This window comes from Pteropus alecto, unplaced genomic scaffold (assembly GCF_000325575.1).
Source record: "Pteropus alecto unplaced genomic scaffold, ASM32557v1 scaffold94, whole genome shotgun sequence".
Taxonomy (NCBI): Eukaryota; Metazoa; Chordata; class Mammalia; order Chiroptera; family Pteropodidae; genus Pteropus; species Pteropus alecto.
Genome location: NW_006437736.1, coordinates 950,737 through 967,656, shown reverse-complemented (window position 1 = coordinate 967,656; position 16,920 = coordinate 950,737). Strand labels below are relative to the sequence as shown.

General features: G+C 46.8%; 1 protein-coding gene across 15 annotated transcripts in view; it reads right to left on the bottom strand.

Annotated features, from left to right (window-relative positions):
• Nucleotides 1–3,582: 3,582 nt before the first annotated feature.
• The window catches only part of RBFOX2 (RNA binding fox-1 homolog 2), a 164,185-nt gene continuing 150,847 nt past the window's right edge, over nucleotides 3,583–16,920 (bottom strand). For 14 of the 15 annotated variants that reach the window (XM_025048801.1, XM_025048799.1, XM_025048798.1 and 11 more), the window contains 3 exons: nucleotides 11,292–11,380; nucleotides 10,792–10,864; nucleotides 3,583–9,122 (listed from right to left, as the gene is read on the bottom strand). In XM_025048801.1, the coding sequence (XP_024904569.1) occupies nucleotides 9,078–9,122; nucleotides 10,792–10,864; nucleotides 11,292–11,380 (207 nt within the window). In that variant the 3' untranslated portion in view covers nucleotides 3,583–9,077. Of the gene's footprint in view, nucleotides 9,123–10,791; nucleotides 10,865–11,291; nucleotides 11,381–16,920 lie in introns of those variants that run through there. The other variant, XM_025048800.1, reaches the window with a different exon arrangement.

The following is a 16,920-nucleotide window of genomic DNA, read 5'->3' as shown; positions in this document are numbered from 1 at the left end:
GCGAGATGCACAGAAGCATGAACGTAGCTGGTCACTGGCCCCTCGAGAGCTGGGCTGCCTCCTTCCCTGCAGTTTCTTTTTAATGAAGTCTTTATTTTACAGAGCAGTTTTCGAGCAAAATTGAGTGGGAAGTACAGAGCCCTCGCATGCCCCTCCAACTCACACTAGCTACTGGGGCACGTCTGTGGCAATGACCTGATGTTGAGACAGCAATGCCAGCCTTTTTGAATGGGCTTTTATCTCTGGAGATCATGTCCGCCTCCGGCCTGTGAGGGATCCGAACTCTCTTACCGTGGCGGTTTCCGGGCAGGGTGCACGTTAGCGGCGACTTTGGCCCCTTTACAAAACCCAGACGCCCAGCCGGCACTAGGCCAGCCGAGTCAGAACCTCTGGGCGTGCGGCCTCGGTTTGGAAATGGTGGTTCTGATTGACACCTTTGGTTGAGAACCTCCAACAACATATGGCCTAGAACCAGGTCGGGTAGTTTCCAAAATTGATGCGTCATTTTCCCAACGAGTTAATGGGTGGTGTGGTGTCAGCTTTTGATACCACTCGGTCGAAGTGTTGGCGTCACCGCTCCCCTGAGGCTTCTTGCAGGGCCCATGGGGTGCACAGGCCTGTCATTCGCCTTAGAGAAGAAACTTGGCTCCACGAGGAAGGCAGACCTTTGGGTGGGAATGCATGACCTCACGGTCCTCGTTCCTGGGACCCATGGGGGGCGGGGGTAAGTCCTATTACCGACAATATGGAATCAGCATTAGGCGTTGGGAGGGGTCCCACGGAACAGCTGCTCCTCTGAGCAGCTCGCAAATGGGGAGTTGTGGGGCCGGCAGGCACAGACTTGACCGAGAGCCCGCAGTTTGCTAGGGCCCAGAGACGCAGAAGCCTGGGTGGTTCCCCTTGCGATCCAGTCCTCTCTCCGACCCCAAGAGCACGCAGTTGGTTGTCCTCACAGCAGCCACCGGCAGCGCGGGAGCATGGAGGGTGAGGGCATGAGGTGCAGTCCCAGCACCCTCGGTGCAGACACAGAAGCGGGAGCCCGAGGCAGGCAGGGTACCACCTTTCTGACGGGGTCTTGAAGTCGTCCTGCGTTTTACGTAAAATCTCCGGGCACTAAGTTGGGTTTCATTCTCAGAAGCACACCCTGTGTCTGTGCCTGTCGTATCTCTGGCTGTGTGCCCGTCTGTGTGTCTCCATGGCACCTTCTGTATGCGTTGCGTGATGGGAGCTCCGGCAGGTGCCCCAGCAAGGTGTGAGGGAGCCGGGCCACAGATGGCCTTGAGGGCAAACAGGTGGAAGGCAGGGTACGAAGACTCCGTCCTTCGATCTCTGGAAGCTCTGACTGGTGGGGGAAATGCGGGCACACGTTCCCTGACAGAAAACTCAGCTTATGTCGAAGTGATGCCAGTGCACGGCTCCATGTCAGCACCGGTGTTTGTGGGATTAATGAATGCTGCAGGGCTGGGCTGAGCTTAGGTCAAGGAAAAGCCTCATGAAGTCTGTCAAACAGGAAGAGTTTCACGAATGGAAGGGGTTCAAGCCAATAAGACACGTCTTTGGATGCTCTCAGGCCTGGCCAGAGGCCGGCCCTACTCAGCCCGGTAGCAGGTCAAGAAGTGACATCCCAACAGAGCCCTGAGGTTGAGGACACCTTCACCTGGAGGGGGTAGAGGAGCAGAGACAAGGGGTGAGCAAGCACAGCTTGTCTGGGGGACAGGCCCTGGTGACAGCAGGGCAGAGACCGCTCGTACAGAAACCAGGTGGGCAAGGTGGCCTCAGTCCCGAGTCCCGTGCGGGGGACCTTTAGTGCCACTTCCGGAATTTGGATTTTGGACTCTAGAAAATGAGAAATTCTCAAGAATTTGGATATGGTCAAACGATACGGTCACATTTATTTTAGGAGCATCCAGATCAAAGTGCAGAGGATGGACTGACTGGAGGAAGGTACCGGAAGCAGCGGTCACCAGGCTTCGTCTGACAGAGAACTTACTGAGTGCTTCCGACACGTCAGGTGTCAGGTTCCTGTTTCATGGGCTCTGGCGGAAGACACGAGACTGGGTCGGAGACAAAGGGCTTCACTGCTCATGGCGCAGCGGGCAGCAGGAGCGTCAGCACAGACACGGCTCCCCTTGGGCCCCAGCCCCACGGGGTGTGCGGAGGCTGGCATGGCCTGGGTGGACGCTGGGCGTGCATTTGGTCTGCATTGCAGCTGGGGAATCCTGAGCGTCCACCTTCCTTGGCAGGTAGTGAGCGAGACTGTCCTTTGTCCTGGAGGGATGCATTGCCTCCTTCCTCAAGGTTACCTGCTGCAGACACAGCCCCCAGGACGGCCCGGGGGAAGGGTGGTCAGGGCTTTGCCGGTGGCAGGCCCAGTGAGATGTGCAGGAGCCGAGACCCCAGGAGGGACGCCCCAGCCCAAGCACCCGCCTCGGGGCACAGGGCAGACTGAACCCACATTCTGTAAGGACCCTCAGTGCTCTGGAGTGTCCGCTACTGCTATCGGGGGCGGCAATACGGAGGAAGGCAGGGTGCAAACTGTACCGCTCTGTGCAAAAAACTGAAAAAATTCAACAAAGGTTTATTAAATGCTTATATTGCCAGGCATGGGAGACAGATACAGCAGTGAACAGACCACAGTTCCTGATGCCCAGCGCTTCCATTCCAGTCCGGCTAGACACGTAAACAAACCAGGAGGGGGCATGTCACCCAGGGCCTCACAGATCGGGAAGGACTTGACAATGACAAGGGCACGTTTTGTATGAGGGCACCTCACGACGCAATTTACATCGTAAGAGCGGCTGAGACCAGACACAGGCGGTGGGTGGGGCTGGGGAGACCAGGGGGAGACCAGCTAAGGAGCCGAGGCCAGGCATGCTCCCTTGCTCTGGGTGGCGGTGGTGCAGGAACTCACTCCCCCTGGCCTGTCACAGTTCCACATGCAGGTGGGCCTTGAGAACACTCGGCAGAGCTGAATGTCATTAGTTATATACACCCAGAAGCGTCCCTTTGTCCATTTGCTGTCGTCACAAGGGGGCCGTTTTGGGGACCTGGAAGGAGAAGCCAGGAGGCAGCAGGGTGAAGAGCGAGTAAGTGGATTTAGCAGGCGGAAGCTTATTCTAGAAGTTTGCCATGAAGGAGAGGGCTTGAGATCTTGCAAAATTTTTAAACATGCTAAAGAGATTTAAGCATGTTTAAACGCCATCGGGCCTAAGAGAGGAAAAGGTCAACCACGCAGGAGGGCACGAGGCAAGGTCCCCGAGAAGGCGGGAAAGGGTGGGATGCACAGCACAGGTGCGGGGTCGGTCCTGACAGGGAGCACGCTTCTTCCAGAGCAGAAGGGGAAGGAAGGGGTGTGCACCCAAGTAGGTGTGTAGATTCGGTAGAGCTCACGAGCTGGAGGACGCTGCAGACAGAGGCGCCCGCAGCTCCCGCCTTCGGCCTCACTGACGTCCCGGCTCACCAGGAAGCGCTGCCCCATTCGCCGCCTCCTTTTTCCATCCCAATAAGTCAAATCCAAGTTGTATCTTTCGAGCCTCCAAGGGAGGCAACGGGAATCAGGATCGACACACACAGGCCAAAGAATGGTGTTTCTCTCTTTTATTTAAAAACAGTGCTTCATTACCATTTGCAAAGGCAGAGGCAGTGCTCCTCCCTTGCTTAGAGTTTATAAAAGCCAGCAACATGATCAATAATTTATACACATGGATAGTAATACAAAAAAATAAGGAATAAAAGCTAAAGATCTAACTACTCCGACCTTCACAATTCCAGCTACTTGATAATAAGAGTAACCCAATGAATACTGTATGGTCTGAAAGCTACTATACAATATGATTCTTAACGAGAAGGGGAGGGGATCGGAGACTGTCACAAAGCCCTGGGGTGCTTCTCTGGAGTTCGCAGGGAAACAGGACCCTGGGCAAGCAGCTCGGGTGTCCTAGGAAGTGATTCTGGGGGGGAAGTTGGGAGAGAAGGCGAGGTGGTCAATTATACAAGCATCCCAGGTGATGCCCCCAAGCCCCAAAGGTACCTGTTTTGCCATGACAATGGGACGGGGCTGGAGAAACCGCACGTTGCGCGGAGGGATGGTTCAGTCCCTGCCACGGGAGGGGTGTGAGGGGTGGGGAGGAAGAGGTTTTGTGGCGTTTTTAGCCTTGTAAAGACTTGGACTGAAGCGCGAAGAGACTCTGGTAGGCCAGCCTGTCAGGGACAAGTGACCCCCTGGCTCTCCACACTCTGCAGCCCTAGCTTACTGTGTCAGCCCCAGGTTGCTCCAGCTACTCACAAGCAGAATTATAACACAAGAAAAAACAATTCATATCCCTCAGGGAAAAAAAAAGAGGATCAATTCATCACTCGATATATAATACAGCCAAAATGAGCTGCCAAAATAAGCACACACGCACACGCACACACACACACACATACACACACACACACACACACAAATACTGTGAACAGAAAAATACAAGAAAATGCCTAAGCTGGGAGTCTTGATGGGGCATAGACATTGCTTAAAGCACTTATCAGTCCCCGGGAAAACCAAACTGAAAAGATTTTTTAAAAATTCAAAAACTCATGGACCCCCTGGGAATCTGGTGTCCATAACGGGGTGGGGGGTGGGGAGGAGGAGAGAGAAGCGATGTCCCCGTTCTGCTTGCCAGCGTGAGCTGAGCCCTCACAACGCTGGCACGCACGTGACCACCAGACGGAGGCCCAAGCGCCTCGCTGGCAGTCTCCTTAAAGGCAAGGCTTGAGTTCTGGCTGATGAGCAGTTCTCTCAGTTACCAATCCCTGCCAACCAGCACTACCATGGCTGAATTGATCTACCGTTTTCCTGAGTAAACTGTAACTGGCTACAGTGCCGGTAACGTGGACGAGAACTCAGCTACTACAGCCAACGCGACACTCGAGGGCTCCCCTCCACGCCTCGGCTCCTCACTCCAAGAGCATCGGATTCAGGAATCTGAGACCCTGCTGTACGTAGTCTGGTCTGCGAGTTTCACTTGAAAGACGGGTGCCGGGGACTCCACCGCACACCCTGACCAGAGGGCGCCCGCTGGCTTGGGACAGCCAGGGCCCACTTGGGAAGGGCCCTGCTTCTTGCTCCGTCTAGCTCTCGATGGCTACTGCCTGGCTGATCAGTAAAGCAGGTATGAAAGAAGTGCGGAGGGAGGGAGGGAGGGAGAGACGAGGGTCGACATTTCAAAAAAGAAAAAAAAAGTGTTTTATGCAACGGAGAATCAAGTTTCACTGGTGTCTATTACAAATGGTCAAACATTTTCAAGAGCATGACAAAATAAAAAAACACAAATTTACGTCTGATGCTCACCTTGCCCACTATTTTTTTCCTACCTTAAAACAGTGCAAACAGGTAACTTATGCTTTTAAAACACGACTACCCCTTCCCCACCCCCCAAAGTCCCTTTCCTCCTATTATCTGGGGGAAAAAATAACCTGCAGTTCTGCAAATGTCACTGTGCCAGAGGGCTGCAAGCAGCAGAGGAGCGACTGGACCTGGCAAACGGGCAGGGCTCGAAGTGTCCCCTTTTCCCTCTGTACACATCTAGTGCCTTCCAGACCGTCCCTTGATTGGCCTCGTTCTCCTGCCAGAGGGAAGGGGGTTCTCAAGCCCTTCTTGCAAATCCTTGGGGTGCTTCCATCCCAAGCTGACACCTCCCTCCTATCTGGAGGCTATGCGACTAGTCATGGGTGACGGTGATTCTCCGACTACCTGCTACATCTCCAGGAAGGCGAAACCTAAACTAAGCGGTTCGGCCCGAGGAGCCACGCTTTTGAGGAAAAGCCGCTCTTATTGATTTTCACGGAACAGCTCTCCACTAGCTCCCCTTAAACTAAGAGTTGAGCCCCAGTTTTTTTTATGTTCCAAGAAAAATAAAATTGGCTCAATCTGACTGGGGCTGCTGGAGGATGATGCTGATAGCAGGTTTTGTAAAACCTGAGCGCCTGAAAAGTGATGAATCACAAAGGCTGATCCGGGTTAATGGGAGCTGAACTACTAACGCAGGAAATCGGGAGAAGACCTAAGGACAGCTCTCTGGGTTGAAAGGCAGATATTCGGATAAAGGTTTTCACTAGACTTCTGGTCTCCTTAAAGGAGCCCAGCTTCGAAGAGTAAGATGCTTAGAAAGTCCACATCACAAGCTCAAGTAAAGCTGTCGAAATCATCCCCGTACTGTGATTCAGCATCAGTAAGCTTTTTGGAATTATCAACCAGCATCCTCTAACGAACTCACAAGATGCCAGACTCTCTTTGTTGCTTAGTCCAGTGGGAACCAGAGTCAGGGATCTGCATGCACCGGTGCTTTGGGGAACCTGCCTCTAGTGAAATCGGCTGCATTGAGTCTCAAAGTTCAAAGGTATGGGCGGGGGATATCGTCAAACCTAGGTGCCTGTGAGAGCCCTAATTCCCAGTGCTGACACGGAAAACCAAAGGCCCTTCAGTGGAGAGCAGAACTCTATTCAGTCTTTCTCGGGAAGGGGAGCTGGAGGAAGCAGTACTAGAACCGTGCCTGGAAGCGCAGAAGCCACTGGAAAACATGGAGCTTGCCCTCGGGGTCCTCAGCCAGAACCAGCTGAACTGAAACACGCAAAAGCTACCTCAAGCTCAAGCTTCTGCCTCTTATAAAGGGCTGTGGAAGCCGCCTTCTCTACCTTTCCCATCATCCTTTATCTCCTCCTGGAAAAGAGAAGACTCTTAAACTCATCGCCCTATTCTCCCCTGCTGCGGACACACCATTTAGCATTTGGCCTTGTTTCCACCGAGTAGTGGCTTGCCATTTTGTGAGAATGGCCCCTATTTAAACGTGACCGGAAATTTCTGTTTCTTTAGTCAGTAAAAGCTCTCCCTCAAAACAAAAGCAAAAGAAAAAAATCGTCCCTGCCCCCACTCCCTAGAACTGAGAGCCCCACATCCCGTTGCCCCTCCTCTAACTAAAATATTTATATACATGCAACAAAAATTGTCTTAACAGCAACAAACCAAACTTTGGCTTGGGGAGGGGAACCCTTAAAAAGTGGCCTATGGACCGGGCTGTCTGGAGTCCCCTATCCTACGCATTCCTCCCCAGAATCGATAAGATTGCATCGAGGCCTCCAGCTTTCTTGCTGTCTCCCCGTTTCAGGGGAGAGGATTCCCAAGGGGGAGAGATATGTATTATACACGACAGGCCAGTCCTTCCCAGATACATTACTCTGCTTACAGAAATGCTTGATGCTGTCATGTGTCAGTCATTTTAATTCAGGGACACGAATCAGTCAAGAATGTGTGGAGGCAGAAGTAAAAAAAACCAAACCAAAAGCAAAGCCCTAACAAGCTGGAAGCTCCATGTCTCTGAATTACTCCCTTTAGCAGCTATCCCTCGGGTGAGAGGTCACCCTAGTACCAATGTGACCAGGCCAGGGAGCCAAACAGACCGTGCTTTTCTATTTCCTAATGCCTTCATTTTGGAAATGCTGCAGGACCCTTGCTTTTACCATTAACGGCTAATAGCTAGAAGAGAAACTGTCTCTCCCCTACCTTGAATGAATATATATATGTATATATATATAAAGAACTGAAGCCAGATAGCAAGAGCAGTGACTCACCGCCATTGCCACCACATGACTCCTTCTGACCAGTTCAGACCCTCCTCCCAACACGGGAGGGGAGCGACCCCAGGGGCTCCAATCTTATGGTCTGTAGTGTTCGTGCCCACCAAGTGGTCCAGGTGCTCAGCTGGGGGTCTTTGGAGGGTAATGAGAAGCTGGGTGGAATGGCCACGAAGGCTCAAGGTGTGGAAAGCGAAAGTGACTCATAAAGGCTCTGGAAGATGAGATTCCTATGGCTTTGGAGCTGGTACAAAGTGCCTTTGCCTGCCCTTTCACGTCCGACTCACCAGAACCTCCAGGGACAGCCGACCTAGGACTCGGTGCTTTACTTTCCGCCAGCGGAGCCTTCAGTACATGTTCTATTCTTTGCACTGACTTTCTGACGCAAGAGAAAGACTGGGAATGTCACGGAGCCTTGCCGGACACGGTCTAATATCCCTTTCTCTTCTTCACCCTCTTTACTGGCTTCTCGACAATTTGCGCTGCCAGTCCTCAAGCTGTGCCCAGATACCTGGAGGAAATCTGGCCACTGGCTACTTGTTCTTCTGTCCCTGGGTCCTAAATTCCTGAATCTTGAGGACATGGGAACAGGGTGCTAATAAAAGGATAGATGAACTAAGCTTGGTTCAATTAAAGGAGTGCTAGGGTGACAGGAAAGGAAAAAAATGATTATTTTCATACCCCCGAGTTCATTCTGAGATTGGTTTCCTAATGAGGTGTTTATTATCCACAGTCTGAGAGCACGTTTGGAAATATTAATACTATAATTCCAAAAACTGTGCCAACTGTCTCAGGCTGTGCACGTAAGATGCCTGTAAGAAGAACGAAGAAGACAGGAGGGAAGAAGAGAGGAAAGTGTCTCTTTTTAATTCTCCTGCTTTGCAAGCACAAATTCCTATCCTCTATCAGCATGTGGATTCCAGCCACAGCCAGTCAGAATTGCCTGCCAAAGACCAGAAACTCAGAAGACTAGAAGAATATCCTGCTGCAGAAAGATCTCTTCCGCTTCTGCTTGTCCCCCAGCCGTTCAGCACCAGACGCACTTTGGTTATTGTCTGATTTCTGATCAGATTGCATTTATCAGCTCCTTACGTCTCTCCTTCCTCATTAACTGCCTCTTCCGTGATTGATAGAATAAGCTAAGCACGGACATACAGACATGGAAATGCATTATTTTTTTTTTTTTTTTACCACAGTTAAAAAAAAAAGAAAAAAAAAAAGAAAAAAATGCACAATCTTTGGAACAAAAGAATTAAAGGCAGAAATTTAAAGGAAAAATACATATTCAAAGAACATAGTGAGGTATAAAAAAGTATTCTCTCTTTTTTTGTGTTTTTTTTTGTTTGTTTGTTTGTCTGTTTGTTTTTCCTCTTCATCGTGCTATAGAGTTCCTCTACTAGTAAATATTGCAATAGCCGGGCCTCGTGAACTGGGGGGCTGTCCCACTTGCGGGGTCTCACGTCACTTCAGTAGGGGGCAAATCGGCTGTAGCCACCTCGGTATAAACTCGCCTGCAGTAATTAAAGACATAAAAATGGTTAAAAGGTTGATGAGAGAAGCATTAAAAATGAAGACAACTGTCCTGAGGAGGGATTTGGAAAACTGCTTCCTTAGAAGCTTCAGAACAACTGATTAGGTGATGCCTGGTACAGTGAAGCCAGGAAACCAACTTCTGCCTCTAATCTGCTCAAACAAGAGTCCACAATATTTATTGCGAACCTCAGGGAGAGATTCTCAGGGAGAGAGTGTGATAATGGTTTATTTCAATATTTCCATGAATTAGCACAGAAGGAGAACACAATACAGTTCAAAACTGGCCTGTACATAGTGTGGTTTTTAAAGCAGGGGTCTTTGCTTACCTTGGTCGCATCACTACAATTGTGACCTAAAGCACATTGATTTTACCTTCTTACGTATTACCTGTCAATTCTGACCACTATCTCTGTCATAGCCTATGTTTGAGGTGGTGCTGGATTTAAACCCGTCATCAATCTCTCAACTAATAATGTTTCCTATATAATCTGGAAAAGATACCGATAGCTTGTTTTTTTTTTGATATATCCAAATTTACATGTATATTATCACTGGGGGTTTTAACTGGGCTTTATTCCTTTGTTTTATTTATCGAAGGGCTTCTCTTTTCAAATAAAAGTTCCCTAGGAACATAGCTCTCCTTGGGTCATTCTTTTAGTACAGGACTTACATCATGTTAGCACTAAATAAAACCTCAGGAACTCCAACAATTAAATTGCATCAATTCTAATACGCACCCTTCCCCCGGACCCTATTACTTCCTCCCACAAATCTTCATTAGTGGAAATTTAGTGTGAGACAAGGACGCATTCACTCAAATTCCTTTAAGTCTTTTTTTTTTTAGGGAGACAATTTTATTTATTTATAAATTCCTGTAAGTCTAAAATTTGACATCATTCTGCCTCCCTCTTGAAAATCTTCGTCCACGTGTAGGCAGAGAATGTCTGGCACTGGGAGGTGTCATGCGGAAAGGCCTGTCTTTGCCTGAGCCAGTCCCGATGACTGGGCATGGAGGCGTCCAGGCCAACTCAAAAACAATGCGGTGAGGATTCGTGTTTGGTTAGGGGAGGTTATTCTAGATGAGCTCTGTGGATTTTTTTCTTTACTTCTATTAAAATACCATATTTCGTCACAGATGTTACTTATAAAATACCTTTACAAGGCATTCACTTGGTAGTTCTATCTACCAGAAGGCCGAGGAACAGCAGACACATCCTTTGGCATCTGCGTTTGAAACTTATACACATTAAGGTTTTCTGAAAAGCTTACAGCGAAAATTGAGGAGTCTTATGCCCTGAAGCTTTTGCTAACACCTACCAACAAAACTACGCGACAGGTCTGCATCTAACGTTTGCGCCAATATAAAACAGCGACCTGTTGTTCCCGTCCTTCTCTCCCAAACAATGCCATTACTCAAGGCACAATGTCACTATTTGCTCCTTTCTGCTGCCCTTAACCAGGCAGTGTGGCTCGAACGACAACACACAGGGAAAGAAAGTGATATGAAATCCTCAGACAGTCCTCTGTGGTCTTGATACTTTGGCAATGGAAGATGGGCTAAACTTATTACTGCCCTGGATCTTTTGAGTCTGTAGGTAAACGTTACAAGGAGTAAACTATTTTTTAAAAAACAGTACATATACTTACCACAGCGCCAACTCCATAGCTAGCGGCAGGGGCAAGGGCATGGTAAGGGTCGGCTGTGTACACCCTGCCATAACTGGAAAGAAGAAATACAATCAGGGAGAGGAAGAAAAGAGAGGGATCCAAAAAGCTTAAAGGGTTTACTGTGCTGAGGACTGTGAGTAACGTGGTCTTGGAAGGTCGTTAGGAAACTGGCAGAATGGAAAAAACCTTCCTATTTCTACTCCTAAATGAGGTGCTCTGAAAAATTCTGAAGTACTTCTCTAAGACGGAAAAGAAGGGAACTGGAGGTGACAAAGAGGGAAACTAGGGCAAGAGATGAGAACAAGAGAGAGGGGGCAGAGGAGTCAGTGCCATGTGCAACTCGCAGGAGAGGCCACCAGGAGAAGGCTGAGAAAACCCAGGTGTGCGGGTAGCCGCGGGTCCTGGTGCTGCACTGGAGGTGGGGAAGGAGAAGGGGGACGTCTGGGGATGGCGCGGCGCTCGCTGACGTTCGTACGTACCCGTCGCTGTAAGCGGCAGCAGCGGCTGCAGCAGCCGTGGCTGCGGTTGCAGTAGCGGGCTGTGCATATCTGTAGGCTGCATATCCGCCCTACAGGAGAGAAGAGAACTGACTTTACAGCTACCTCTCCCCCTGGAAGGGCGGATGAACATACACCCACCCACACGCAGACTGACAGACGCAGGGACAGACGCAAACACAGACACACACATGGGAAGAGAATGTTTCAAACTGCATCAGTCTGCATGTTATTCCTCTGTACAAGAGTAAGCTCCACCCAACGCGGGGATGTGCTTTCCAATTTGTGACAGTCGTTAAAATAAACCATATTGGTAGTGCCTGTTCTCAAATTTAAGAAATGAAGATATGAGTTTGGATCTGTCTTACTTCTGCTGGAACTTTCAACAGGGAAACTATTTAGAGGAAGTCGGAGAATTTTATCTGACTGGTGGGAAGTATAAATTAAAGAATGGAAACATTAAATTTATATGTGTGAACTTCAGATTCCCTGATGTGTACTCGGATTGGTTTACTGACTACAGTATATAAAAGAAAGGTTCACATAGGGCTGTGCTCCATTGACTCTGCACATTTGCCAGGAGGCTAAGCTCGTCAGACAATATTCAGAAGGAAAAACCAGCGTAGACCGGGGGCTGGCAAACTTCGGTCTGTGAATCAATGTAACTTGCCACCTGTCTTTGAAAGTAGTTGTGACAGCGACCGTATGGCCTACAAAACCAAAAATATTTACCACTTGGCCCTTTGTAGAAAAAGTCTGCCAACTCCAATCTGTATTTCAGACTCAGGCAAATCAGATACAAATGGCTGAGACTCCTTTGGCTGGATAAAATAGAGTAAGACACCCCCCCACCCCCACTCCCAACCCCCAAAAGCATTTAATTGCATTTATTCTCCTTCCTTAAAAGATTCTGAGATTCTCACAACCTGAACTCACAGGAGGCTCAGGAGCTTTTCTTCTAATGGCTCAAACACCTTCTCAGCACTAAAGAATTTCAAATGCTTATGTCCTGCGATTTCGGCTCAGTTTCGATGAACCAAACACTGCAAACAAAGGTCTGCTCTGTCGGGGTGAACCCATACGCTTATCCACAGGGTAGTCCAAAGGCAATCACAGCTGCCACACCAATAGGCCACTACCAGGTGGCAAGCTCTACCTTTTCTTTTTTCTTTACCCTTCTAGAATTCATATATTCTATCTAAATCTAATTCAGGTGTGAATTATTATTGCTTTTCCTTATCAAATATAACTATGTTCAACTAGTCCATTCCAATACCATTTCACTCATGAACGACAGCATGTTTCATTTCTGTATATTAGGTGTGTTTATTTCTCACGGACATCTGAAGCTTTCTGCCCCGTGCTTTCTACTTCCTATTCCTTCAAATGTTCACTTTTTACTAAATCTACACAAGACATTTCAAATTTACTTCTGTATCATGTCTTAGGACTGATAATAATAAAGGCTTCTAAAGCTTCTTGCCTTTTTCTTATATAATTTATGCTTTCTCTAACTGAAGAAACTGCATGGTGAAGGAAAATTTACTCTTGCTCTTTAAATTTATCGGCTTAAAGTCATCAGAAGTAGTTTTAAATGTACGTTAAAAAAAATCCGATTGGCTCTCAGTGGTTATATATTATTCCTTTGTTCTTCAACGGAATGATTTAGAAAAGTAAACACTTCTTTCTCGATTACAAATTCTTCTACAGATATTCACATAAATAAGAAAATTCTAATTAATATTACCAAACACTGACAATGAGGTGGTAATGACAGGGATATGGCAGAAAGCATCCTTGGGGGCTATGTGTGATCAACGTGTTCCCTCCGCATTCTGGGCAGATCTAGGGGAATGGGCAGGCCAGATCGACTTGGGCAAAGCTGAACATTCAGGCTGCAACATGTACACATGCATATGTACATTATTTATAAACTAACGCGTCTCTTTAACTGATTTTTAAAAGACCTCTAAAAAGGCAATGAAACAGTAAAAGTATTTGTTTAAAAAAAACTAGCTAATCATTATAGCTGAAATTTTTAACTTTATGTGAATCTAAAAGGCTCAATTTCTCATTATAACTAGAGATGGTTCCATTAGTTTAGAATTAAAGTTTGCTACTGTGACATCTACAGTAGTGTTATCTTTAATAAAACTTCTTTGTAAACAAGGATAATGTGGTAAACAATCATTATGTGGTTTGTCTCCAGCATTCCCTCAAACACCAAAATAATCTTTAAAAATTGTTAAAGCCAAGGTAATAAAAGTAGTTAAAACCAAAAAAAAAAAAATAAAAATAAAAACCTGCAGCTCGCTGCTAGCATTAAATTTTACATAAACATGCTCTTTGAGGCTGAAGCAAATCTGACTGGTTTTCAATGTGGAAATAAAATATAAAACTTGTTCTTGGAGTTATTTCTAAACAGAACTTGTCTCTAATCCTAATGCAACAGAAATGTGTACACAAATCAGATTCATCAAATGAATCTTCGTCTAACTGTTCGGGAACCATTCTTACATCACACATAAGAATGCTACATTTTCTAGGATCTTCATTTTCAGCCATCGAGAATTACCATATTTTGTAAATGGAACTACCACTACTAAAAACAGAACGCTATAAGTAGAATGATGTCATTTGTTTCCAAAGACTATCGATACACTAGAGATGCGAAAATAATAATAAAAGCGAGATATTTCGTGGCAAACTCGGGGCGAGGTTAGGACTGTAACCCGCGAGTCATCTTGGGGGAAAATGCAGCCTCAAGCGCCGCCGGGGAGTGTTCTTGGGGCAAACGGGAAACGGGTTAAGGGATTCTGAGGCCCCAAAGTATGGTCCAGACTCTCGGTAAGTCAGACACTGGGGAGTGTATCAAATCAACACAGCTTTCGGCCGCACTGCACTGATTCTGCAAAAACAGGTTCGGTATGAGGGTCCTGACAGAGCCACCTCCCCTCACTTTCCTCAGCCTGCAGGAAGCCTCAGGACCTCAGTGCTTTGGGGGCAATCTCACCATTACTCAAAACGATTTAAAACGGATCAGACTGTGGGAAAAGCTTCCTCTAGCTGTGGTCGTTTCCTTCTGCTGTAAGTGAACTCTGACTCTGGAGTGTGAATTCGATGGGGTTCTCTGCTATTCAAATTCAGGAAAACAGGACAGGGGTGCAAACATTTTATTGACAAAAGGCTCGAGAAGAATATCAGCATTAAGAAAAACTACATTAATTATTTTTTTGTAAAAGCAGATATTTCGACGGGACTACTCTAATTACTGTATGATAACGGTCTACAGAGAGGCCCTTTAAAGGGAGTCTGTGTTTAGGACCAGCAGGTAATATCCTTATAAACTACTCTGGTAAGTCATCGATAATTCCCCCCAAATTAGAAAAATTAAATTGTATATCGTGGATTTATTCCTCTTAGAGGTATTCTTGCTGCAAAGTATTTCATCTCCTGCTTAAATTGGTTATTCAACAAAATACATCACATAATGTAAAATACAATATAAAGAAAATTCAGAGATATTTATTTCGAGTCCGGATTTTGGAGTGCATAAAGATGCCAGGCTGAGAAACTTTTTTGAATTTTACTCCTACTACCAAACGTAATGTCTTTTATGCAACATGAGAACAAAGTGCAGTTTGAAACACCAAGGTTTTCATTACTGTTTCTTAAGTTTTTCAAAAAGAACAAGGGTGGGGAAAGGGGGAGGAGAGACAGGGTTCAGGCGTGGGGAGGGGATATGGCGCCACATTTATTAATCACATTAAAAACTAAGCATGCCAACATCTGGAGCTAAAACAACCAGCAAAATCACCACGTTCAGACTCGTAATGGCTAACTCTATCTATCCCAGCATTCTCTTGGGACAGCGGTTTGCCCTAGGCTCTACCACAAGCTCGGTGAAGTACACAGCCTCAATTACTAGAGCGTGCAGCCACAACGACCTGGTATTACGGAAACAGTCAGTCACCACTTGAGTTAACATTCCATACCCTAACGACTGGCCCCTCCCCAGCCCAAAGAAATGGTAAATCTTGCCCACCCTACCCCTGGCCCACACCACAATGTTAATAATTGTAACAAGCAGTAACCCATCTGTTATATCAGAGAAGGGAACAGAGACTCCACTGAGAGATTTAGAGTGAGATGTTAACATTTCTTCAGCTGACTGCACAAACAAACCATTCCATACCCTAACGACTGGCCCCTCCCCAGCCCAAAGAAATGGTAAATCTTGCCCACCCTACCCCTGGCCCACACCACAATGTTAATAATTGTAACAAGCAGTAACCCATCTGTTATATCAGAGAAGGGAACAGAGACTCCACTGAGAGATTTAGAGTGAGATGTTAACATTTCTTCAGCTGACTGCACAAACAAACAAACAAAAAAAAAAAAAAAAAGAGGAGAAATAATTCATTTGGAGATATGAAGTCATGAAATAGCTGATGTGTATCGCTTTTAACCATGCACTGATGCAGAACTGAAGCAACCATTAATAATAAAAATTAAAAAGGACATATGTATTTACACACAATCAGACCTGTTTGATCTGAAGCAGTTTGCAGATTCTATCTGTGTGTGATTTGAAATAAAACAAAAAATGGGGATTAGCATGGCCACAGCACACCCTAATGTCGGAGGGCACACACAGACAGCTTTGGGGAGCCCTGAGAGCTGGGTAAATTCAGCATGGCTAAGCCTGATCCAAACACACATCTGCCCCTTTAAAAATAATTACTTTCTCATTCCTTTGTGACTCCTCCTGAACGACTCCTAGGGTTCCCAGCCGGGGCAGCCTGATGCTACCTCACTCCCCTCTTCCGCCCTCCTCGTCCTGACACCCTGACTCAGTCCTGACCCGCAGCACTCACTTGTACGCTGGCCCTCTCAACACCCATCCATTCTAGTCCAGTGTTCTTCTAACATATCTCCTGCTTAAGCATTGTATCTTTTCACATAGCCATAACATATCTCTGCCTTCAACTTCCAATTTTCTCAAAGGAAAATGCTGTTACCTTTAAGATCCTTGTGTGGTTGTTAAAGTCTCAGTTTTCCATGGCTCAATGTCACCTCCTAAGGCTCTTCTACTGCACTCTGAATCTAGTTTGTAATCTAACTTTTGAACATTGCCACACTGACCACATGATTTTTCTGCACAGGTTTGCAGTTGTGTTTTAAACTAGAACAAAATGAAAGGGTTCTACTTATCGTCCCTCCTATATTTGACCTTTATCTGCATAACTCTTAGCTTAATCTCACACTGGCAGACTTCCCCCTGGTCTTGATTTTAACCTAGCTTTTTATTTGATCATATTTTCGTTTTAGGTTTACATTAAAACAGGACTTTGGTGAGCATGTGATGTCAAGACACCTTCATTCTACCTGGAAGACAACGACATTATGACACTGAGGAGAAGAGTGTATATTTCAAGACCAGCAGACAAAATGAAAGCTTGTTCCCTACATGTGGTGTGTAGGTTTAGAGAGCAAGAGTGGGGCGGAGGGGGAGGCAGGTGTGTGGGGAGAATGGCAGGTGCGGTGCTTAACATCACTGCAGCAGAGCAGAGACCGATTCCCACTGGCGTGTGCTGAATGCTGAGCCTCT